General features: G+C 38.8%; 2 protein-coding genes across 2 annotated transcripts; both read right to left on the bottom strand.

Moving 5' to 3' along the window:
* Positions 1-1,289: 1,289 nt before the first annotated feature.
* LOC108037915 (protein IWS1 homolog A) lies at positions 1,290-12,349 on the bottom strand. The gene is made up of 7 exons (XM_017114586.2): positions 11,948-12,349; positions 6,068-6,199; positions 5,272-5,422; positions 4,748-5,184; positions 4,052-4,534; positions 2,970-3,175; positions 1,290-1,894 (listed from the first exon to the last, which is right to left on the bottom strand). Exons 1-7 carry the CDS (start codon positions 12,090-12,092, stop codon positions 1,670-1,672), a joined length of 1,779 nt encoding a protein of 592 aa, XP_016970075.2. The 5' UTR covers positions 12,093-12,349; the 3' UTR covers positions 1,290-1,669.
* Positions 12,350-16,765: 4,416 nt separating this feature from the next.
* On the bottom strand, positions 16,766-22,264 carry LOC108051662. Its single transcript, XM_044457855.1, has 3 exons — positions 22,011-22,264; positions 18,800-19,217; positions 16,766-17,561 (listed from the first exon to the last, which is right to left on the bottom strand). The coding sequence occupies exons 1-3, from the start codon at positions 22,011-22,013 to the stop codon at positions 16,999-17,001; spliced, it is 984 nt and encodes a 327-aa protein (XP_044313790.1). The 5' UTR covers positions 22,014-22,264; the 3' UTR covers positions 16,766-16,998.
* Positions 22,265-23,703: the final 1,439 nt, after the last annotated feature.

Raw genomic sequence — 23,703 nt, 5'->3', positions numbered from 1 at the left:
AAATAATCCAGTTTTTTTCTGTGCAGAAGCGTAGTTTAGAAAGTGCTGAAAACTAAACTATTTCTGTTTCTCTTATGATAAATTATGTTGCACACGTTTCCAGACACCTTCGGTTCCAGTCCCAATCAAATCCCCATCCAATTCATTTCAATCCGATCCGAGCTGGAACTTGGACTTGCTCCCACGCATTGGGCCAAGTCAATTGAATTTTTATGGCCAATTTCATTGATTTTAATTTTGCTAATGATAAGCATTTCTTTGCACGAAACTCCCACTTGATAACGAGCGTGTTGCGGCATGTCAATTTGCTTTTCCTCACGCTGCATTTTAATGGCCTGAGGTTTTCTTTCAGTTAATTTAAACAAGGTCAATATCAAAATGTAGCAGTCAAACGTGTGAGAATGCATGTGAAGGTGATTAGGTTTAATTTGACTTTCTTTTCGCCCTTCTGAACTTTGCTTTATACATATTTTAAATAAACCCAAAGGTTTCAAGTAATAAATATCCTCAGTGTCCCGAACAATGCAGTCAGATTTATTAGCCATAAATTCGGCGCTCGGCTTGTCAGACGTTTGTCAAACACACATTTAATAGCTTATTACAAACATTTTGCGAACATCATTTGGCATTCCGAAAGCGATCTGCGCATGCGCAAATTGCTTGGGCCCACAGCGACACCCAAAAACAATTAATGGGCCCTGAGACGCGACTATTTTGGGCGCACGTCGCCCCTATTTCGTATTACGGAGCAGTCCCAAGGGGACGGAGCCCAGAATTGGGCCACGGAATTAGAATCAAATGCACGGGCCAGCAGGTGAAACTTCTTTCGGAATTCCAACGAGAATTGACCGCATTCTGATTGGGGAACCCAGTTCAGGTGATCAGGCAGGAAATGACGCGGCAGTTATGATCGGAAATTTTTGGATAATTTAGAAATAATAATTTGTTATACAAATAATATTTATAAATCATCAAATATGGTATTTCGAGATTTTGAAGTAATTGTTCTTTATTAGATTTCATATTCTTTAAAATTTTAAAATAAAATGTATATTTTAAAATCAAACAAACACTAATGGGGTCGATTTCTAAGTTTATCAGTGGTTAGAGCAATCGATTTATCAGTTTTGGGTCCCGTTTTCGTCAGATTTGAACCAAAAACACCCTAACAGATCATTTTTGGATTTCCCACTCTGATTTTTGACGAAAAAGTCTGTATTTTGACCATAACAAAACTGTGTCTTGGCCAACAAACCAATTGGTTGATGTTCTCCAAATAAAATGACAAATTTAAAATTTGTTTTCTTTAATAAGCATCATATAACATACGAATACAATAAATAATTTGCATAAATAACTTAAGTCTAGTTGGTTTCATCGCTGCGAATGTATCCGAAAACAATTCTTCGATTTCTCGTTAAAGGTACGCGTATTATTTAAAATTTAGTTTTATATTTAAGGCATTGCACTATCGGGGCTAAGGGTTAAAAGCTAAAATTGGTTTACTGGCATTTCTTTCATTGTGCTAAAATTAATTTTGCTCTAGGACCTTAGGGATTATTTAATAATCAGCATCGTAGTACGAAGTAAATCAAAATAAATACAATAAATTATGTCTCCATTGGAGGTCAGAGTTTGGAGTTCAGTGGGGTGGTGTGGTGTGGGCCATCTATTGCCACTGGTTGTACTGGTTGCGATAGGCCAGATAGTGTGGATCCTGGACCTGGGATTGCTGTTGGGTCTGGCGCACTTGGTAGCTGTCCGTGGAGGAGTCCACGTCCTCGACCGAAGGATCCGTCTGCAGGGATCGCTTCCAGTAGCTTCCCGGCTCGCTCCAGTCGTCCCCATGATCCTCGTAGTGGTGCTGATGGTGGGCATGTTCAACGTATACAACCTAGTTAGAAAATATGCAAAACGTGTGCCGTGAAGTGAGAAACACCAGAGGAAGTACCAAAGAGGCCCAAGAGTGTGAGTGGTTCAGTATTTCTGTATTTTTGTAACTGGGTGTGTCTCGAGTTTAATGTGTCTGTCTGTCTCGCCGGGATTCTTTCAAAGTCATCACTTTGCTTTATCCGCCCAAAACTCGTACTTACACAGTGTGAAGGGAAGGTCTTTGGAAGCGAATCTGTTTTAGATTTTGGGTCTTAAAGTGTTAAACTGTTATTAGTGAACACATTGGTTTTTTTTTTTCTTATTAGAGTTGTACGTTCCGAAAACGTTTGTGAGCTGTCCAAAATTTTACCATATCTGAAACCAAAAAGGTCTGAATTTGTTAGCATACGGCACATTTTGGAGTCGTTAGGTGGTTGGAACTCTGGTGTTTTGAAGCTTGAAGAAGTTCTGGAGCTGGTGCCCAGAAAACAGTTAGAGTAGTTAGAGCGCTCGGGTGTTTTTTGGAAGGTAACAACGCATTTTACAATCTTTATATACATCTTGTGTGGGAGAGATAGAGAGTCGAGAGGCAGGGGCAGGTGGATAGAGATTAGCAGAGGTAAACAGAAAAATAGGTGACCAAAAGTCACTGGATTCCGATTCAATAAGAAATGAACTTAGCTTTAAAATGTCTTTTTAAAATAATAACAAACTAATTCAATAATTTGAATGGTGGAGTGTGTAAAATATGAAAACATCTAAATTTAAGAAGTTAATTAAATATTTAAATTGAGCTGAATAGTCTTAAATAAACATAAATTGAACAGAAGAAGTTTTTTTCTGTGTACAAATAAATGTGAGAAGAGCTCTTTATTGGTGGAAAACAAAAAGCGCCTTTCACAAACCTTGGCCAATAAAAACCGCTGTGTCTAGTGTAAGGACATTCTTATCAGAACTGAAAGAGTGCAGAAAATTCATTAATGTCGGGAAGGAAAACCTTGGTCTAGCAACCTGAACAGAATGTTCGTGTGTGTCGGTACAAAAGGAATTTTAACCCGGAACAAACTCACAGGATCTGGGACCCAATCTCAACTCACCTTAGATGGCGGACTGCCGCGTTTCACATCGATCCAGAATCGAGCTATATTGATCAGCAGACCAATTAGGGCTATGGCAAAGAACTTGACCTGCAGATGGGCGCCCAAAATCTTTAGCAGCAGTTCAATTTTGGCTTTAAGGAAGCTGCCAATCATTATAAACTTGGCGATGGCCTTCTTCTTCTTCTTCTTCTTGCCACGGGTCACTAATTGTTTTTTAAAAAAAGATGTTCAAAATAATGTCGAGTATGTTAGTTTCGCTTAGCTCTTTATGGTCCACACTTACTTGGCTAAATGGAACAAAAACGAAAATAATATGTAATTCTTCGCTTGGGAGGGTGGTGTTTGTTAGTATGAACTGCAGTGCGCGTTAAGTGCGTAACGATAACGAAACGGCATTCAAAAAGCAAGCAAAAAACAGGCAACAAACTTAAAATTTAAACCAAAAACTTATTTAATAGTTGCCTAAAAACGATGCCTTAATTAATACCTAATCATTAATAAGTTAAATAAATATTTTACGATATAGAATCTAGAATCTATACATTTTAATTTTGTTTCTTAGCTAAAATTAAAGGTTTGTAAATTAAAGTAACACCTATTTAAAGTTTGACGCTTCTCAGATGTAGTTAACCCAAAGCAGCGCCATCTACACAGCAAACCGTGTAAAATAAGCTTTCTACGTAAATCCTACAGATGGCGCCACTTCATTTTGAAATTTAAATTGGTATTTTGAATAAAATATGATTTAAGGGATTTCAAGCTAAAAAAATAATAATATTAAATACATATATTTGAAATAAGTGTAGTATCCCATTTCTTTAGAATTTTCCCAACACCTTAGAACAAAACTTTATGTAAAAACCAAACTTATATGTAAGCCTGTAGACTGTTTTCGGTGGAGTTTTTATAATTTTGTGTAAATATTGGTAGTATTTTCATGGATAAATATAGTTTTGTCCACCGAAAACACTCTGCATTTGAAACGAAACGGGAAACTTAGACATAGAAGGCACTAAGTTGTGCTTGAATAAACGGTGCGCAAAAGTCATGTAAAACCACACGCAGCAAACAACACACACCTCCGTTACTTCTACCATAATTAAGTGGGTTCCTGTGCTTGCGCTTTCCACCGCCGACTCCGGAGAAGACGTCATCCGCATCCGCGAGTTCGTCGAGGAGACCCAATCCCAGACTCAGGTCGCTCTGCTCGTGCTCCACCACTGCTGACCCCTGTTGACCCTTGCGCTTCCGCTTGCCCTTCATGCGGCGCTTCTGTTTCCTCTTCTTCATGGGTTTTCCCACGTGATCATCGTCATCATCGCTGCTCCCATGACTAATCACCGAGGATCCGTGATCGTGTCCTGAATCCACTTCGTGGTGCTCTGGCGCCGCCTGGACCACCACCAAGGTGGCTGGTTGTGTTTCCTGACCCTGACCCTTCTTCTTGTTCTTCTTCTTGCGCTTGCCGCCCTTTTTGTTCTTCTTGCGCTTACCAGCTCCCGGTTTTTTCAGTGCACCCGCCTCGTTTTCCTCGGCGTCCTCGAGTTCGATGAATTCGACTCCTAAATAAAAGAAATAAATTATATTAATTAACTCATAGACACCTAACAAAAACAGATATCTCAAATGCTGATTTTATAATTGCTTACATATAAACATTAGAAGCTTCATGAGCTTTAAAAAAGGTTTTCTTCGAAAGAATTTAAGTTTTGAAAGAAACTATGCCCAATTGTTTCTCTTAGGTAAGGTTCGTTATAAATGAAATAAATAAATACCTGTGGAAGTGTTGTCCTCACTAAATACAGGATTTTTCCCATCGCTTTGAGTCTGCGCAGCGGGAGTACCACTGAACACATTCGGTGTATTTTCCTTTTCATTTTCACTTTCTGGTGCCGACACCGCCTCGTCCACATCCTCGTCTTCGTCTTCGGCCTCAGCTTGGGGCTCTGGTTCCTTCTCCTGCTCCGCGGTGCTGTCCGAGTCATCATCCTCCTCCTCCTGGTCGTCGTCGTCGTCTTCGTCCTCCTCCTCATTATTGGCATCCCCATCCGCCTCCTCATCATCTGCATTTTCCTCCTCAGCCGCATTGCTCGCATCTTCCGCTGCATCCGCCTCGTCGTCATCTTCGACACTATTTCCACTCTGATCGGTTTCACTATCATCATCCGCAGCTTTCGGTGTCTGCAAATACTCGTATTCCCGACCTAGGAAGCTGCAGGTGGTAGTGGCGAATAAAAAAACAGGAAGACATGAATTTTCATGGCGAAAATGTGCATTCAACTCGTTTGTCCACACTCACCCATCCATGGACTCAGCCAGGTATTTCTTCATATAATTCGTGCCGATTTCAATTTTCTTCAGTATCGTCGATGGCTTCTCTTTCACGGGCAATTCCGAGGTGCTGTAGCCGCGTCTCTCGATCGTAGCATTCATCTGCCGATCGGCCTCGACTGTCCCAAAAAAAAATAAATGAATAAAATTGTGAGAAAAAAGAAAATGCTTTCGATTTTAATTGCTTTTTCATGTAAATTCCTAGCACGCTGGCTGCTTTTTGGGTATTGCGTGTACAATTTCCTACCAACTCCCCTAAAGTCATTGATTATCGCATTCAGTGATCAGAAAACCTTGGGGTTTCCTTTAGCTTTTGGCTAGATTTTCACCAACGAATAGCTGTTTGAACTTAAAGTTTAGCTTGGAGGTTGGTGAAAATGCCAGATTTTCTTTGCTGGGATTTTTCTCTTCACACATATGTGGGAAGATCTTTGTCTATAAACATATTTCCCACTTGTAGCTGCCAACAATTGAAGGTTGTGCTAAATTCATTTTTTGGCAAAATGTCTCGTGGATAAAAATATTAAAATATTCTTGACTAATTAACAGATTTCCAGAATGCCTAATTAAAAAGTTTCTTTTAGTGTTGGATTAAAATTAAATTAAAGTAAATTATTCTTTTACTTTTTATCTAATGGTTCATGATGGATACAACATTTTCAAATTGATTTTGGTTGATTATAAAATTTTAATTTTAATTTTAATCAGTATTCATAAAAACTAAAATTGTTTGTACAATTGTTTGTGTTGGTTTTCTAACTGACCTTTAAGTTTTTGCCACTGAAGATGGAGCTCTCCGTCCCAGGCGTCCAGAATTCGGCCGGATTGTTGGCGGGCACAGGTCCAGGGCTCCGCTCGAATGGGGCACAAGGCCAGGTCCAGATATGGTGATACCTCTGCGTAAATATAAAGCAAGACTGGTCAAATATTTGATGGAAAACTGCCAACGAATTGGGCAAACTGGAGATTGACAGCTCGACTGACTTTCGTCGGGCCAAGCTCAGTGGGGATTTGTGGTCTGATTTGGCTAACTTGGCCAGCATGGTCATGGCTTTAACTTGGCTATGGATGTGGCGATTTCCAGCCACTGCAAATATTTGAGTGAAAGTATGTGTGACCACTCGACGACAGTACCACTGGGTAATCATATCAACACCTTGTGTGGTTTTTCTGGCCCGGTGGTGCTAACCACCATCTGCACCACCGAACAGCCGATGTGTGGTGCGTGCAGATGGATTTTACCCCCCTTGGATACCCAATAGCTACGTTTGTTCGCGGCGCGAGCCATGTTTTAGTTAACATCAAAGATTGCCATCAATCAGCGATGGAGTGAAAATGCTCAGCGATTGCCATCAATTAAAATTATTGCTGCTTGTCCGACTTAAACGCCTCTTAATTTGAGCCCATTTAATTGGGAATAAATTAATTTGTCGCTTTGACAACGACGCCATTGAAATCTTAAATACTTTTACTTGAAAATCAAAAGATAAGTAATTGAAAAAAAGAATTTGACATACAGTTATTTTCTTATCGAATAGTTTTAGACAAATACTTTGTACATATACTATTAATCCAACATAATAGTAGAAAATCCATTCAAAAAGTACAATTTTACTGAGTAACATAATCAAATCACTCTGAGAAGAAGAGCTGATGCTGTATAAACTGGCATGGGAACTTGACTTGAAGTATTTGATTTAAATAATTTCATTAAAAAGTCTGGTGCCAAAAGTACTACTTGCCCCAAAGGCAATGCTTATTTTCCTCTCACTGATGACACACAATTTCCATATTTTCGTACAAATTGAGGCATTATTTTTACTACTTATTTTCATTAGTATTTGCTTAGGCCTTTTGTTGATTTAATTGCCATGTTGCAACATGGAACGAGTCGTGATAAGTGAAAATTTAATGTCGTTTCGTGTGGGTTTTCTCATGTCGTTTGTTGTCTTTTGTCTCTTTGTCACAATTTATTTGGCTCATTTCACTTTCAATGACACCGACACAGCGCGTACTTTGACCCAAGGCTTCGCTAATATTTCCAAATTCAATGCCGGGTGAAAGCCGCCAGGGGATGCCACCAGTGCCACAGCCTGTGAGAAATTGTTTACCTGCAACTCGTGGTGACATCCCATAGATAACATCCTGCTAAATTCGACCCACGCTGCAAAACAACCGAAAAACAGCTTGGAAAACCTGTGCCAAGAATGCGCCGACTAAGGGAGCAAGGAGTGCCACGGAGGAAAATCGACGACTCTGGGGAAGTTCAAAGAAAGCCACTTCGTGCTGCACTTGCAGAAATTGTCATCAAAGGTTTTTGATGGGAGGAATACATATATACGTATTTATTAATTGAGTAGCAAAAGTAAGGCTTCCTAATCATAAACAAAACTTCCAAAAACACTTGAAACCAATCTTGCAATTTAAATGATTTTATCTTTGTTCAAAAAATAAGTTAATAAAAGATAGGTTTGTTTTTTTTTCGAGTGTATTCCCTGTCTAGCATCTTCGATATTTGTCGGCCGTCTTCTTTGACCGACAAATGTGGCACATTATTTTCAGCAGCTTGGGATCTGCTTAGTAGCCATTCTGGCCACAGTCAGTTGCCTTTTGCCATTTGGTCCGATGCATTTTGCCTTGGCCTCTGGTCTTTTCACTTTTCTTCGCAATTTCGTTGGCAGGGCGTATGGTAATTCAATGGCAATGCCAATGCCATTAATGCCACCGACCAAGACCGAAGCGCAATCCCTGTCCCAGCTAATTTCCAATATCAAATGAACTTTCACTGCAGTTGAAGTTTATGCGTGGCTTACTTATAGTTATGGGTGGTGCAAAATGGTAGGCCTTGGCTTGATGATGGGTGACGCATTTACCTTGGATATATAAAGCACTTATAAGTTAGTAAACGCCAGCTGGCAACTGTAAAATGCTGCTGGACTGCTGGGCATGTGGGCCAACTGCCTGACCACTTGGCTAATTTACTTCGCCTGAGGAACGGCCATAACAGTAGCTCGTAAAATATTAGCATAATCACTGAAAATTCTGACTTATTTTGTTTGGCCAGATTAAGTTGTAAACATGAAATGTGGCTACGGTGCATCGTGTGCGGCATTTGAAAGTGAATTGAAAAATAAGCGGTTTTCTTTAAAGCTATTACTATAAAATATAAACCAATTTGTATTGATAGCTTTAGGCTTACATATAGTACAAAAAATATATTTTGTTCATTTGGTTTACTTTCCGAGACACTAGTAAATAAATTACACCCTTCAAAAGTGAAGGTTTTGGTTTTAAAAGTAATAGTTATGTTAGGGAATAAGCAATATGTTTTAACATTTTTTTTCTCAAAGATAAGGTTTCATAAGAGTACGTTTGTATAAGAGTAAGCCTAAAAACCTTAAGAGCATATAATAATTATCCACCTACAATTAATAAGATTAACCAGATTGATCTACAAAACCTTTTAAAAAGTGATTAAAATATGTCTTTAACTGTGCTCTAAAAATCTTCAAATCATTAAATTGATTCTTTTTGCTTGAGCCCCAGCCAAGCACTCTCCATTTTAATTCCCTGCCAAACCTTTTAAGGTAGCTGAATTAAATACAATGATCTAGTGGTTTCAGCATTTAAAATAACTCAGACTTCATTACAAAAGAATTTTATGGCCATTATAGAAATCGGACGGAACAATATGGTACTCTTAACCGTTAGCGTGCGACCCAGCTGACTTATAGACATTTAGACATGTGAGCTTGAGTTCCGCCGAGCTTGAAACTTTAATAAACTTTCACTGGTTTCGATCTGGCGCAGAATTTGAATTGAAGACACCGCCGTCGACGAAGTCAACCGCAGAGTTAAAAATAAACTGAAAAGCCAAACAACACATGCCCGGCAGCTACAACTTGAAAAACAACCCCACACATGTTGTCTATTGATTAGAGCTCCAGTTTGGCTAGGCAAATCTATGGATGCACCGGAAAAAATTTCAGGCTAATCCTTAGATACTTTATTTCCCTAATACTTATGCAGTTTTACTAAAATGCATGTATCATCTGCGAATCTTTAGTTTGTTATTATTATTATTGTTTATCTATTTAATATTAGTTGTTTTAGATTACAAGTTTCATCAAAGCTTTTTAGAGTGTAAGATCAGGCTTTTAAGTGACAAGTATCCGGTGACCAATCATGGAAGTATTTGCACATTTTTTTCTGTGCGGCATTCGGCTGCAACTGAAGCTGTAATCCAAATCCCCACAATGCCTACGCAGGAACCAAGTGGCGACTCAAAACTTGACAGATGGAGACGCAGTTACAGCTTCATGTGGCCATCCAGTTTGACCATCTTTTCAGCCGTGTTTTGCTACCAAACTGGGCGAGATGCCAATGCCAGAAAAGCGACAATTAAAAAATGAAATTAGATTTCATTCCAGTGAAGCAGCAGCATCACTTTTCATTTTTATGCGCATCGACCAAAAATGTCAGCAATGTTGCTCCGTTTAGGAGTGATTTAAGCCGCGGTTTCCAGTGGCATTGTTTGCCTTTTGGTCAGATTTTCAGACCCGTTTGTGCCGGGCTTATTTAAATAGTAGGTGACTCGTCTCGGACACTCTCACATACAAATATGACGGTTATAACCCAATTACGAGAGTGTTTCAAGTTTTTCTGTTGTTTTTTTGTTTTTTCGCCTCGCCTGGCTTTTGGTGTCGGCGCAATTTGTACAAGCTCCCCGGAATGGAGACCCAGGTATTTTCCCCTCCCCACCATACACACAGTACCCTTTGGGTTTGCCCAACACCCAAGTTGGTGTAGTCACCAACTGAATCCGACAGTATCGCGACTAAGACATCAACTTGTCTGGTCGGCTGTTTATCCATTCGTATTGTTTGCGTTGCCGTTGTTATTCTGCCTTTTACAGGTGTTGCTCTCTGGGAGGTGGGCTTAATGAATGAGTTAGGGGTTTGGATGGGAGATTACTAGCAGATCTTAAAGGAGTACAAAATGGCATTTCGATTAAAAATAATTTTGTTTCCAAAAAATGTTAAGTAACTTTAGTTTTTACCAATTGTTGCTTAAAGGTATATATTTAAAAAAATATTATATATTTTATGTATTTTCCAGATACCTAAATACCTTTTGTCATTTATTAACATACGATGACAACAAATTATATGAATACTTCAAATTACTACACTTATTTTTCAGGTACAAAAAATGTGACTAAAAAGTATCACACTTGAAAGTACTGTACATGTAATCAAATGCACAATTTTAACAACAATGAGTTGGCAAGAAAAAGTTACAAGCTTGTTTTGTAAACTTTACCCATATCAGTTCGGAGATATTAACTACAAATTCCAGCCCTATAGTATCTTTCCCATTAAATTTACATGGCTCAAGTAACTTCATTTAAATTTACATATGTTAAGTGCCTTTAGTGTATTTGATATTCGTATAATCAGCAAGCACAACTTTAATTCATGTTTCTGCTGCCAGTTCTTTAATGACTCGACATTAATCGGGCTCTATCGTAACACCCAACCAGCCGCCCTTCTTTTAGTTCTGGTTTAGTTGGCTATGACCCATATTACATGCTCAGAAGCAGATCGAGACGGCAAGTGCCCTAAACGATAACGAGGTGTATTTCTTTCTGGTAATGGTAATGGTAATGGTTAATGCCTTCTTGCACTTGTTGCCTTGGCATTTTGCTAATTGTTCGCTGTGCACTCAAGACTTTTTGTTCAAAATCGCTTGCGTATAAAATAGCAAAACAGCAGCGGCCAAGTAAAAAGTGTCGTACGCTCCATAACGTATCAGATCCAAAATGGTAAGAACAAACTCGCGTGCAAGCTAGTTTGTTATGGTGCATTGCCCATGGAAGTCACCAAACGGCTGCACATAAAAAAACCTCAAATTTGGTGTTGAAGATTACAAAAAAAATTGTATTAAATTTTTAATCATACAAATTTTTAACATACAGTTATGTTCCATTTAATTTAAAGCCGTTTAAATAATAATCATTTAAAGATCTCAATTAAAACTCAATGAAAAAATACTTATAACTTGTTTTGTATTATAAAAACAGTTAGAAACAGATCAGGTTGATATGATTCTGAATTTCAACAGAATTTTTGTTGGTAAATATTAATATAGCTCATTACAATCTACAGTATTTTGGTTTAATTTAAGGTAATGTAAATATTTTTAAGAGCAGAAAAATATTAAAAACGAAGATGGATCTGATAAATCTGTCTTTTTTTTCCATGTACTCAAGAGTAGGCTGGCCAAGATTGATGCCTGTTTGGCTCTGGCAGCTATGACGTCTTGACGGATCTGTGGCTACTCTGGAGGCTCATAAATCTTTCCCGATTCTTTGGCAGTGGCAGTGGCAGTGGCGACTTTCGTTTGGCGGCTGGCCGATTATACAATTGCCCAAACACAAAAATCGCCACTCTCACAACTCCGCTTAATGAACTGAAATTTCACTGCAATAAAAGTATTTTACTTTAAGTTTTTGTTTATGTTTTGTTTCTTTGTCTGGTGGCGGTTGGTCACTCCCCGACCAAAAAATAAGAAATAAAAATATAGAGAAATTTGGGAGCAGCGAAAGAGTTGAAGCACTCTCATTTGATTGGGAGCTGTCTTACCATTTAATCGTCGGCCAACCGGTGCTGGTGCTAAAGCCAGTTGAGCTGAATGGCGGGCTGGCAAACTCCAGGCTTTGGCCACGGAAATCTGCGATGGCAGGAGCAGACACACCAGGCCTGCTATAATACACGGCTGCCAGTCCATTTCGATGGTGAAAATACCTCTATTCTTCGATATGGATATATAATATATACACTAGCACCGTTAGATGAAATCAAATGTCTGTGGAAACCAAAGTCAACACACTTGATTTATACACACTTATCGGCACGCACAAGAACAACGGCGTTTCGTTCCATTTTTGAATTCTTTCTCGAAAAACCCGAAATCGAACACCGCACGATTATTATTGTTATATTGGATGCACTACTATATGACTCTTCAGCGATGTGCTCACGACCAAGTTCAAGGTAAGATTAAGCCATGACGCGCATACGTAAGAAGTTTTATACTAAAGCGCGACTTAAGAGAGTGCGATGTGAAAGTTGCTCTTTGGAAAGTTGGCAACCGAACTGGCCAAAAGAGAGCCAACTGCTTGGTTACTTGGTCTTCTGGCTATTGACTTGTTGTTGGCCGGTGTGGATTTTAGCAAATGTGCGGCATGCACTGAACAAACGGATCAATTAAGCTGTCCGCTATGCGCATTTCGAGTGTGACACTATATGCGACATGGGGAATTCTCGGGACTATATGTGAACCAACGACCTTTGACTTGACCTACGCAGGGAGCTATGTTATAGGTATTCTACGGGTATTGTGTCAGTCAGTTGGGTAAAAGAGCCCATTCACCCTCCAGACAATAGATGTTTGATGTTTTAGCATTTAAATAGAAAACACATTTAATTCAGCTTGTGTTTTGTGTGTCTTTAATTTTATTTCATAATAAATCCACTAGATAGCCTAATAAAATCCCATTAAATGAATATCTAAGCTTTGCTTAAACGAATTGAAAATAATACTATTGTTACAGTCGCCAACAGAAAAACTATTAAATTGATTAATGGTGAGTTTTAAGTAAACCAAATTAAATTGAGTTTAATCAACAGCTTTAAATATAATCAAATAATTTGGGAAAAAATGGGAATTATGTAAAAAGGCAAAAACTCCTTAAAATATTAATTTTATTTATTTTCGCGTACTTAATATTTACACATATTATTACGTTTGACAAATATATATAAAAACTTTCAAATTCTGTACTAATCAGCTTATACAATATTTTTCCTTATAAAAAGGCATGACAAAAGGCATATTAAAAACCAGGTTCTTTTAACAATATAAAGTCCAAGTAACGTTATTAAATCCGTTTATATCAATACCCAAGCTTTGTTTAGAAGAAGGCTGAATAATCTGCATCAATCATGAATAAATGCTATGGATAACCCACCAGTTGAACTCCTCTTTTCACTGCCACATGAACTCCTAAATATCTTTGGAAAGTCACTCGTGAGATGCTAATCCTTTGGCAAAATGCTTGTATGGCAGATGCAAATCCTGTACTGGGTCAAAAAGGTGGTTGTTCAATGGAAATTTTGCTCCCAGCAGCAAAGAAATTTCCACCCACATAAGATGGGAGAAGCCAACAAAAAACTATTTACCATACCCCCTTTACCACTTTTACCTTTTTCTCAACGAAATTCATTAGCACCTCTCAAATATTGCATCAACGATTTGGTAAGCAAATTAACATTAAGGCAAACCGAAACACAGTTGCATCATTGATAAATTCTGGCTGTGAAATGAAATGTTTCACATTTCACCTGTCGAACGGATGAAAAATGAAAGTTTTCCAGCTGTTTACTCAAATCTATCCCATAATTGACTTTGGCTATTCGCGAACTAATGCTATTTATGTGTAAGGGCTGGGCCCACGTCAAAAACTGATACTATAAAGAGTAAATATCGGAGGGCGCGATGCCAAAACATGGGCACGCACAAAAAGAAAGTTTGCACAACTTATTGATATTGTCAGATTGAAGTTGGAAACGAGGTGTAACCGAATCGAGACCCCAATCCTATTTGGTCAACGCACTCGCAACACTGCCCGAATTTTTGATTAGCCCCGGCATTACGAAATTGTACATTGTGAGCGGCGAATTAGCGAAGAATTCGTGATGACGCTCGCTTATAAGTGGGTTTATATGTGAATCTCGCATATCGTTTATCAATTTCACTTTCATCAAGACGGGCGACAGGCAATTAAGGCGACATAGGGCTGCCAAAGATGTCGCCAAGGTAGTTGGTAGTTGGTAGACGGTGGCCATAGGTAGCTGACATCTATCCCAACGGCGGTACGATGCGATACCCGTTCCCAGGCCATGTCCAATTATCATGTTAGAAAGAGAGTGAGAGCAGCCAGATCCGCTGACAGCACGTCCCCAACCCCCAACTCCCCAATCAGGCTCATACAGAGAGAGAAATTCTTAAGAATAGTTGCCTCTTAATTTTTTATATGGATTTTTAACATACACAATAAATAACATCAAGTGGTAATATGTAGTATGTACTTGAGAGAGAGAATCCAATGTAATGTTCTCATGAAAAATTCTATTCAATGGTATTGGGATAAAATAGGATAGGATATAATTTTATAATTTAAGGTTCAATGAACTCCCTAAAAATTGGAGTAAAAGGAGTTTTTCAATTTTAAAATATAACTTAAATATATATTTATTGTTATCCTCTTAACGATATTTATTTGTTTCATTTTGTATGCCTAAATATATTCTTTGACTTGTCTTTACTGTGTTCTTAGTTACTCTTTTATCAATTTAGTCAAGCAATGATAATAAATATTAACCTTGTACTTAAAAAAAATGTAAGCTATTTCTAATCAAACTAATGTAATATTTTTTCTTGGTGCACCACGAGCTATCGGATCGTAGGCCCAGTGTCTCGGCTGTCAGTTAGACGCAATTATCCACATTTTATATGTAGTAAAGACAAAGATGCTGGCTCTGGTGCATCTGTCGATGCTCATGATTTGTCGCTTCCAAGCTGGCTTTGGCTTCCAAATGAAACGGGCAGAAAAAACCTTTAGAGTATTTCAATAATCGCAGTTTGCCGCTGAGCCATTGGCCATTTGGCCACTGACTGTGCGTTAGAAAGCCGCCGAGCAGAGAAATTCAATGTGCATTTTCATTTATTTCTGCTTTGTACTCGTCCACCTAATACATTTTGCTCTTACTGCTGGTTTGGCCTTATCAACTGTTGCTTTTTAGCTGCGCCATTTTGTTTTTGGCACGGCTAACTAATTAATTGAAGCGCTTAAGCTGAGGCCGTCGTCTGCCGACAAAGAAGACATCAGCGGCGGACTGGAGTCGTCAGTCAACTCAAGTCAAGTCGAACGTCACCGGCCCACACTTATGACGGCTGGCTAATGGCTGGCACCGCCGCATCTTGGCCAGATCGGGTATGTCCTCCTATAAATCAGTCATCGAGCAAGATTCCATAACTCCAATGGACCAGTATTGGGTATCCAAAGAGCAGGGGGGTTGGTCGATACAAGCACGCCGGGCTGTCTGAGCGGCTCTAATTGCCTCAGATAAATATTTATCGAGCACCTCGCCGTTGGCCCAATCTTGTTCGGCTTTAATTTGCGGCATTTGTCGCTAAAGTACTGCTTAATTGCCCGTCAATTGCTTCTGTCTTCACTTTCTATGGGGGCTAATTAACAGGTCCTTGCTAATATTAATATTCATCATACCACCTGTTGAGCGTGTTTGGCTTTTTAGTGCTTTTTAATGCTGGCAAATCGAAAGACTTAGGGCACGAACTTGCAAGCAATTGTGGTGCCTACTTTGCGGATCACTTAAAACTCTGCGGCACTCTTTTGGGGCTTTGATGGTAGCAAAGACATGAACAAGATCACAATAAATTTTTAATCACATCTGGCAACGGATTATGGATAATTTTCCGTTTTAACTTGGCCCATAGGTTTTTCTACATTAACATTTTTGTTATTCGTGTTTTGTATTTTTTTTAAGTCCAACTTCGCAGAAAGAACTCCTAAACCTAGACTTTTCAACTATGTTCCTATTAATGTGTTGAATTCTTGACAAATCTTCATTAAAACTTTGGTTTATAATTCTGATTTTATATCTTACCTGTTTTACAATTTTCTAGAAGAAATTATACAAGCTCGCGATCTAGACTTAGTTTTCCATTTAGATACAAGGAAGACCTTTTAGTCACTCTTTATATCTCTTAGTGAATTAACTTTTCAACCCAACAACATCCACAGTACCAGCACTAATCCATCAATCAACACTCAAGTTAACCGATATTATATCTCTATCAACTAATTATATTAAAGCAATCCATTACTCAAACCAAACCTTTTCCAGCCAAATTCAGTTAATATTTTGTGTAAATGAAGCGAAGCCAGGCCCACTGGTAGTTGCCAATAAACAAATCGGCTTATCCACTCCATAATAATTGAACATAATTGTATATGTCTGCCTGCTCTTTGCAGCCTCCGAGCTACCGAAAAAAACGGCAACTCGACAACGTCGAAGAAATCCGCAATGTCAAGTCATGACTTGGACTTCCATTTCAATGTTTGCGATAAAGCCGATGATTAGGCGCAGCACACGCCCCACGATGTGATGGCCAAAGCAATCTCAGCGGTGGCAGACCCGTCAAATGGCCAATTAATCACAGACCCCCGAAAAAGCTCAGCCAAAAGCAAACCGAACTTTCTTTACAGACCCATCAATCACGATCTTCTGGGTCTTTAGTGGTAATTGTTTCGGCTAGCTCAAACAAACGGTGGCACACATCTTTTAAATTTATACTATTTATTACAAATTATCATTTAATTTTACGGCTACTTGGGGCAAATTATTATTCATTTCTATGTCTACTTGGGGCAAATAATTATTCATTTCTAGGGCTACTTGGGGCAAATAATTTAGTTTAACACTAAGTTGATTCGTAACTAGTTTTAGGTGTACGTAAAGCTGCGTCCTCGTAAAGTCGCTGACTAAATGTGTGCTAGCTAATTAAACGCGGTGGTCGTTGACTTCCTTGTGGCATCTCCAGCTCTTTCTCAGCGGATGAGTCGCCGCGCCCTGTATTTTGTGGGCAGCAGGGACATGGGGTCCGTGTTATTAGGCACCTCGCCAGCAACTCCACCCACAGGTTGGCTATTCGTAAACTGACCAGTGGGTGCATAGGCTGCATAGGGATCCGTATCCGATCGACTGGCCCATCCTCCCGACTGCGATTCGTACTGGTAACCCTGACCCGCGAGTTGAGCTTGGGTTTGGGCATTTCCGTGGATGTGCAGGTGAATCTCCTTGCTGGGCGGATGTCCATTACCCTGTCCACTGAATCCCGTAGTGCCCCACGACTCCTTGGCATGCGGATTCCAACCGGCGTAATTGAACGAAGGTGCCGTGTGCTCATACTGGCCAAAAAGACTCGACTTCAGGGTAATGAACTTGCCCAAAATGGCAATGGCATTCATCACCACCAAAACCTTGAGCAGGAACAGCGACTTCATGCCAATGGCGACCAGGAAAGCAACCATGGCCGAAAGAACGCCAAACTTGAAGATAATGGGTATCAAAGCCATCTGCAGACGACGGATCTTGCCGAAGGTACGACCCTCTGAAAGAAAAATATAAATATTAATAAAACAAAAATTAGTAATTGCTAAAAATAATAATCATTGTATTTAATATTAAATGTGTTGGTCTATGGCTCAAGTATAAATCATTTTTAATACATCAAATTATCCTTTTGTTTTTAAAAAATAACATTGAATAATATACTTTTTTTTCGATACTTTAAAAGTGATTTTTTAAAGCGACTTAAAAAGTTGAAACAATTTCCCATTTATAGTGTCTCAATAGTGTCTAAATATTTACGAGATTTTATATAAGCTTAGTTATTTAGATCACTTTTCATAATTAACTCTCAAATTCCAAGAAATCACATAAAAATATCCATTAATTCTTAAAGTGTTAGTGGCGCCTCTTTGAAAAACTTCCCAAAATGAAATTCCACTGGGTTAATCTCCATCAACTGCTATAATTTCATCAATAAACAGAGCTGAACGCTCAACTATGCGAAAGTCCAATAAAAAGCAATTCGCAAATAACGAAAAAAAAAGCACAGCAAAAATATTTTCTCATCGTTTAAAGATGAGCCAGCCGCGTTTTGTTGTCTTATTTAATAAATAATTTGAGCGGCTCTAGAAAAGATGCGGAAAGTGAAATTACAATCGTTGACCGGCTTATACATATATCACAACTCGCAGTCGGCGTTGATTTTTTCTCAGCTTTTTGGTGTTAACACCTTTTAGCGGCTTTTTGCTGTTTGTTTAGCCGCTTCTTCAGGTTTCATTGAAAACGAAAGTGAGTCAGGAGGTAGGGCGCTGGGAGATCGGCTTTGATTAGAAAAGCCGCTAATCATTTGAGGGGCAGATGCAATCAGCCTGAATGTGACACGCACTGAGCTGCTTTCAACACTAATTGCTGTGTACACAAAATAATGAGATCTTAATTTTGTTTACAAGTAATAAAGTTACATATAAAATTGACATCTCTATTATGTCACACAAATTTGTAGTTCGAGGACTGTTATGTCAGTTTTGTGGTGTTACAAATTAATAACCTAAAAGGTTTATGATACAAAATTAGACGAAAAATAGAAAAAAAATAATATAGATTGTTAACCTAATTTAACCTTTATAGATTTGTTTTTAGCTTTCGTCAACAAAAAACTGTCTTAATTTTCAACCAATTGTTTTTGGTTTGATCATTTTTTTCTCTGTAAACCTTTTAAACTGCGTTTTGTTTAATATTTGTTTTTTAAATCTTTTGTTTTTTTGGCGGGGGACTCACCCACAGCTGAGCTGCCGGACGTTGGCTTCCCGTCGTCGTTGTCGTCATCGCCGAATAGGCTTTCACTCAGATCGCTGCGCAGCCAGCCCCAAAGAGTTCGAACCATGCCCCAGACACTGAGATCTGTGGGATCTGTGGCGGCCTGAACTGCATTGGGGTTCTTGTTGTTACTTGAAGCTGCAGCTTCTTTGTCCGCAACCGCCGCCGCCTCCTGCTCCTCCTCCTCCTCGTCGTCATCTTCCTCGTCATCGTCATCATTTTCCTCCTCAACTTGGGGTTCTGCAGCCTCCGCCTCGGGCTTTTCCGAGGGTTTCTCCACCTTTTTGGTTATCTTGGCTCCAAAGGCGCTGCTCAGGCAACAAAATGCCAGCAGAAGTAACAGCAGCGAGTGCCGCGCACTTGAACTCTTTGTGAGAAACTGAAAGTGGAACCAACAGAGAAATTATATCAGTATGTGCCAGTGTTCACGTCTCTCTCTCTCATTGTCCAAGTAAAAAAGGCCATTTCATCATAGCGAGGTGCGGAAATTGCGTAAACAAAAGACTTAGGAAACGAACCTGTTGCCACCTCGCCGTGTCGTGAAACGCACTCTAGAATCCACTTTGAACCAACTCAACGGCCGGGGCCATAAAACGTTTTATGACCCTGTCTTGGTGCGAAAGCATTTCCCATTTTTGAACTGAACTCGACTCTTGCGTAACAAACATTTTTTTGTGTTTAACATATATATTTTAACCTGCCGCTGATAGCAATTTATATGTAAATTTAAAAGGTTGCAAAAATATGTCGCTTTGTATAAAACTGTGATTTATATACATTAAGAGGTAGCCGGATAGAGACAAAGTGAAATTTATCCAACTTATTTTGTTTGTCAATAATCTAAAGTCTTTATTCTTTGTGTTTGCTTGCAGTTAATTTGAAATTGTCGTTTAAATTCTGTTAACGTTCCATTTTCATTTTCATAATTGAAAACCTAAAAACCTATTTCTCTTGAGTTACCCACAAAAACTACAAGCTCTTTGAGTATTTAAAATTCCCACCTAATTTCTTCAAAGTCAAAATAGGCTACCTTCACTTCCACTAAGTGAAATTTGACTATGAACTACCAAAACTTTATCTTCGTCTAAAATATCTTTCCGAGAATACTAAAAAAACCGAAAGTCATAGCTCTCGCGCTTTCCATTTCCAATTCACCTGCAGAACTCCCAGAAAACATAAATATAATTGTTATACCTAATTGGGAGATTCTTCGAGAGCGCATGGGAATGGAAATATGTTATTCCAAAGGCAAAAAATTCAACAAAAGGTAAACAAATTATGTGGAGCTAACGGTTGGCTTCGTTCCCCCAAAAGAATATTCGTCAAAACGCTGAAGATGTTTTAATTAACTAGCTCAAAATGATTTGCATGGCAAAAACAGAGGCCAAGAATTCTCGACATGATTTGCGATCACTTTGCATTATTTAATGACATGTTTTTTGTGGGCCTTTGTGAGGCCTCTTTGTTGTGAATGATTCGGTTTTTATTAGTAGGCCAAATGCCTTTGTGCCCAATTTGTTTTGGCTCCAACTGTAAAAGGAAATCTATTTTGGCATGGCCTTGATTCAAATTAAACTGAGCGAGAAAATTGATTTGAATTTCGTGTGGGCATTTTGATGCGGGAAAACAAAGAAGAAAGTCTTTCCCCCAAGTGATGCAACAGTCGAAGAAATGCATTGTTAAATACCGATTTATATGTATTAATTGATTTACATAATTTTCCAGTTCGGCTTGACAGACTGAACTCGGTTTTTCAGCTTAGTTTCACTCGGTATTTGTTTTGAACACGTTCCCAACCCTTTAATTAACATCTTCTGGGTTGTTTCATCATCAAACTCTAACGTTATCACATCTGACTCAGTGACACACTCACTTTCAGGCCATCTTCTCGAACATCACGGGTGAAATTTCGTTCGACTTTATCTGGCTTATATGTAAATATTAACCGAAAATATTTGCACTTGCTGCCGGGCAAGATTTCGCCTGGAGTTCCAACGAAATGGTGCCGAACAACCATAAAATGGTTACTAAATGATGATTTGGTAGATTTAATCCGGTTGATGGGTATTCGCATAATATTTCAAACAAACCTAAGGAAGTTTATCTACTGACATATTCCGAAAAATTCCCCTATAATTATTCATTTATCACATTAGTTGAATTATTTGGCACAAATTCGAAATCATTTCTGTCTGGCTCGCGGATTATTTAACAATGGTAATGAAAACACCGAAATTAACAAAATTAAACCTAAATGTGCTAAACATTATTACTCAACAAGCAGTTTGTTAATTCATCTAATCAACCCAATGAAACATTTATTGTTCATAATATTAATTAGAGTAGCTATAAATTCCCTAAACTTTCGTTTCACGTGGGTGTAGCAGGAATTTTATGATTTTACTACATATCGTACACATAAAACCATAAAATCCAAGGTTTATCTCGGGTAGTTATGCATCTGAGGCACAACTTTCTTCGTTTATTGTTGGGCTTGTCATAATTAAAAGTATGAGCTAGTTAAGTTGTTTGTAAAACATTGCCGATGATGCAATTAAGCGGCACGTGGTTAAACCATTCGACCATTATCTAATGTCAATAAAATGTCGCAGTTCATGACACGACCATGTGGCAAAAATGTGAACGTTTGTAGATTGCCAGCCGGGGTAATAACAGCTCGGGGATCTAACCAACAATTGAAAACTGGCCTGAATGAAAACACGCCTCAAAAGAAAGTTTGGCTTTGAACTAAGCAAACAAACAAGTGATTTTGTGCCAAGAATTGTTGGCATTTGTCACACTGGCTTTTTGCCCATCACTTAAAAAATCTTTTGTGTGCGGGTTGCGGCTCCTTTTCTTTTCATAAAAGATTGAGGAAAAGCTTTTTGGGACAGTTAACGCGTGCCAAGAATTTCAATAAACAATGCACCGGAAAATCACTTCTATTTCATTCTATATATTGACAATTCAGAACTGCTTTTTAAATTCTATGGTGCAAAACCGGCAACAATCAATTGTTTATTCACATTAATTTGAAACAATACGATGGGTTCTGTTGTATCCTTTCTAGCAAATGTATTAATATCTTATGAGTTACACACAAGTTAGCTCTTAAATTTTTTCCGTGTGGTAATTGAACTTGGCCGCTGGTCTTAACCGATTTCGTACTCACCATAATGAAGGCTGTGACTCTTTGATTAGTGTATGATAATTGCCAGCACACTCGCTGTATCCTGAGTTATTTGAGATTGATTTGAACCACTTTCACGCGAATCTATGGCAGACACGCAGATGTTGGCCAAAAACTAAATATACACGAGACTTGAGTTGGCCAAGGAGTGCAGATGGTGGCTTTAAGATCGAGTTCGCATGGAAAGCGACTGCAACGCTTGAGATGTGCCCGTTGACTGGCAATCGGAGCTGGCCCCGGTTACCTGGTAAGATCCACCGCTGAAGTCGCTGCCTCGGCCGACTTCGCTGCTCGGACTTTTGGTAGATGCGGACCAGTCTTGGCCAACTTGGCGCTTCTTCGTCGTGTTTGCTTGGCCAACACTAGTTGGCACTCTCACAAAAAGCCAGCGACACACGCTCTCCCAGTTACAATTTCGTTTTCAACACTTTCTTCACAATTTCCCCTAAACGGCAGCAGCCACCAAAAACTGCAAAGTCAATGTCTCCATCTCGGCCTTATCTTCGGTGTCCCTCTCTTTTTGTTGGCTTCCTGTATCTGTTGCCTTTATTACGAATTGTCGTGTGATGGCTCAGAGCATGAAAACGGTTTGTGAACGTGACAAGACGCACAACTGACGTCACAAAATGGGAGGTACTTGGGCCAAGTGCCCTCATATGTATTGCTATTCCAACAAATCGTTAGGGTCTTTCCTAATCTTTCAATCTTGGTGCAAATTCTGATCACATTTCAGTAAATAATGTATTAGTCGAAATTTGTAAGATTAAAAAATTTAAAAATTACTTACTTGCTTTAAAATTAAGAGCAAATCGTAAGAAATTTCAGGAATCCTACTATTATTTGTAATAAAAAACAAATAATTAAACCATTTTATTTAACCCAAGAACACATATTTGTTGTCTATTATTTATTAATGAGAGTGTAAATAACGAATTCAGTAATTGAAAAACCAAAAATGCATTTAGCTAATAAGAGAAAATTGGTGGATCTGCAGCTATTACGTTCTGCTGCATTTACTCCATCAAAAAGTGAGTTGCAGTTTTTCAATTAACTAATTGGTAATATAAAATAATTTAACAATTTTCCCAAAAGAGCATTGCGAGGCCTTGGGAGATAAATGGGTTTTGTGGCTTTCTCAATTCGTGTTTAGCCTGCATGGTGAACCGATGCCAAACATTTTTGCCGGCTACCTTTTACAAGCCATCCGTCGCTTTGAGCCGCATTTCGTGATTGGATTGTCTTGACCCATTTCCCCACTACGCAGTTTCTCTCTCTCTTTTTCTTTTCAGCCCATTCCCTCTCTTTCTGTTACGCACCCAACCCATTCACATTCCCTGAAGATCATCTGTCTCAGTCAATTTGCATGATAATGTCGCATTCGCTGGGTTATTGAGAACCCTTTCATCTCGAATCGATATATATTTTGATTTGTGGCTAATAATTGTCACTGTTCCGTGAGGAAGTTACAGTTAACCAGAACATTCCCTTGGAAAGTAGCTCCAGAAATGCATAAAAGACACATCTACACAAACAGGTGGTCATTTTATGATCTTACACTTTATTAGCATTACATCAAATGAAGTTGCCACATATCGCTTACATAAACAATGCAGGTTCATTGCTCCTCAGGGCCTGCAATCCAAGTGTAATCCAAAAGGTTTGTCCAAATCATTAC

Source organism: Drosophila rhopaloa, unplaced genomic scaffold (assembly GCF_018152115.1).
Source record: "Drosophila rhopaloa isolate 14029-0021.01 unplaced genomic scaffold, ASM1815211v1 contig_163, whole genome shotgun sequence".
Classification (NCBI taxonomy): Eukaryota; Metazoa; Arthropoda; class Insecta; order Diptera; family Drosophilidae; genus Drosophila; species Drosophila rhopaloa.
This window is presented reverse-complemented; position numbering and strand designations above follow the sequence as displayed.

What these genes read in the sequence shown, in the direction of transcription:
- LOC108037915 (XM_017114586.2), bottom strand. Translation starts at nt 12,092, where the DNA reads ATGGACTGGCAGCCGTGTATTATAGCAGGCCTGGTGTGTCTGCTCCTG. An exon ending in GGTTGGCCGACGATTAAATG is followed by an intron (nt 6,200 to 11,947) that starts GTAAGACAGCTC and finishes ATATTTACGCAG; the next exon opens with AGGTATCACCATATCTGGAC. An exon ending in TCAGTGGCAAAAACTTAAAG is followed by an intron (nt 5,423 to 6,067) that starts GTCAGTTAGAAA and finishes TTTTTGGGACAG; the next exon opens with TCGAGGCCGATCGGCAGATG.
- LOC108051662 (XM_044457855.1), bottom strand. An exon ending in GTCCGGCAGCTCAGCTGTGG is followed by an intron (nt 17,562 to 18,799) that starts GTGAGTCCCCCG and finishes TTTTTCTTTCAG; the next exon opens with AGGGTCGTACCTTCGGCAAG.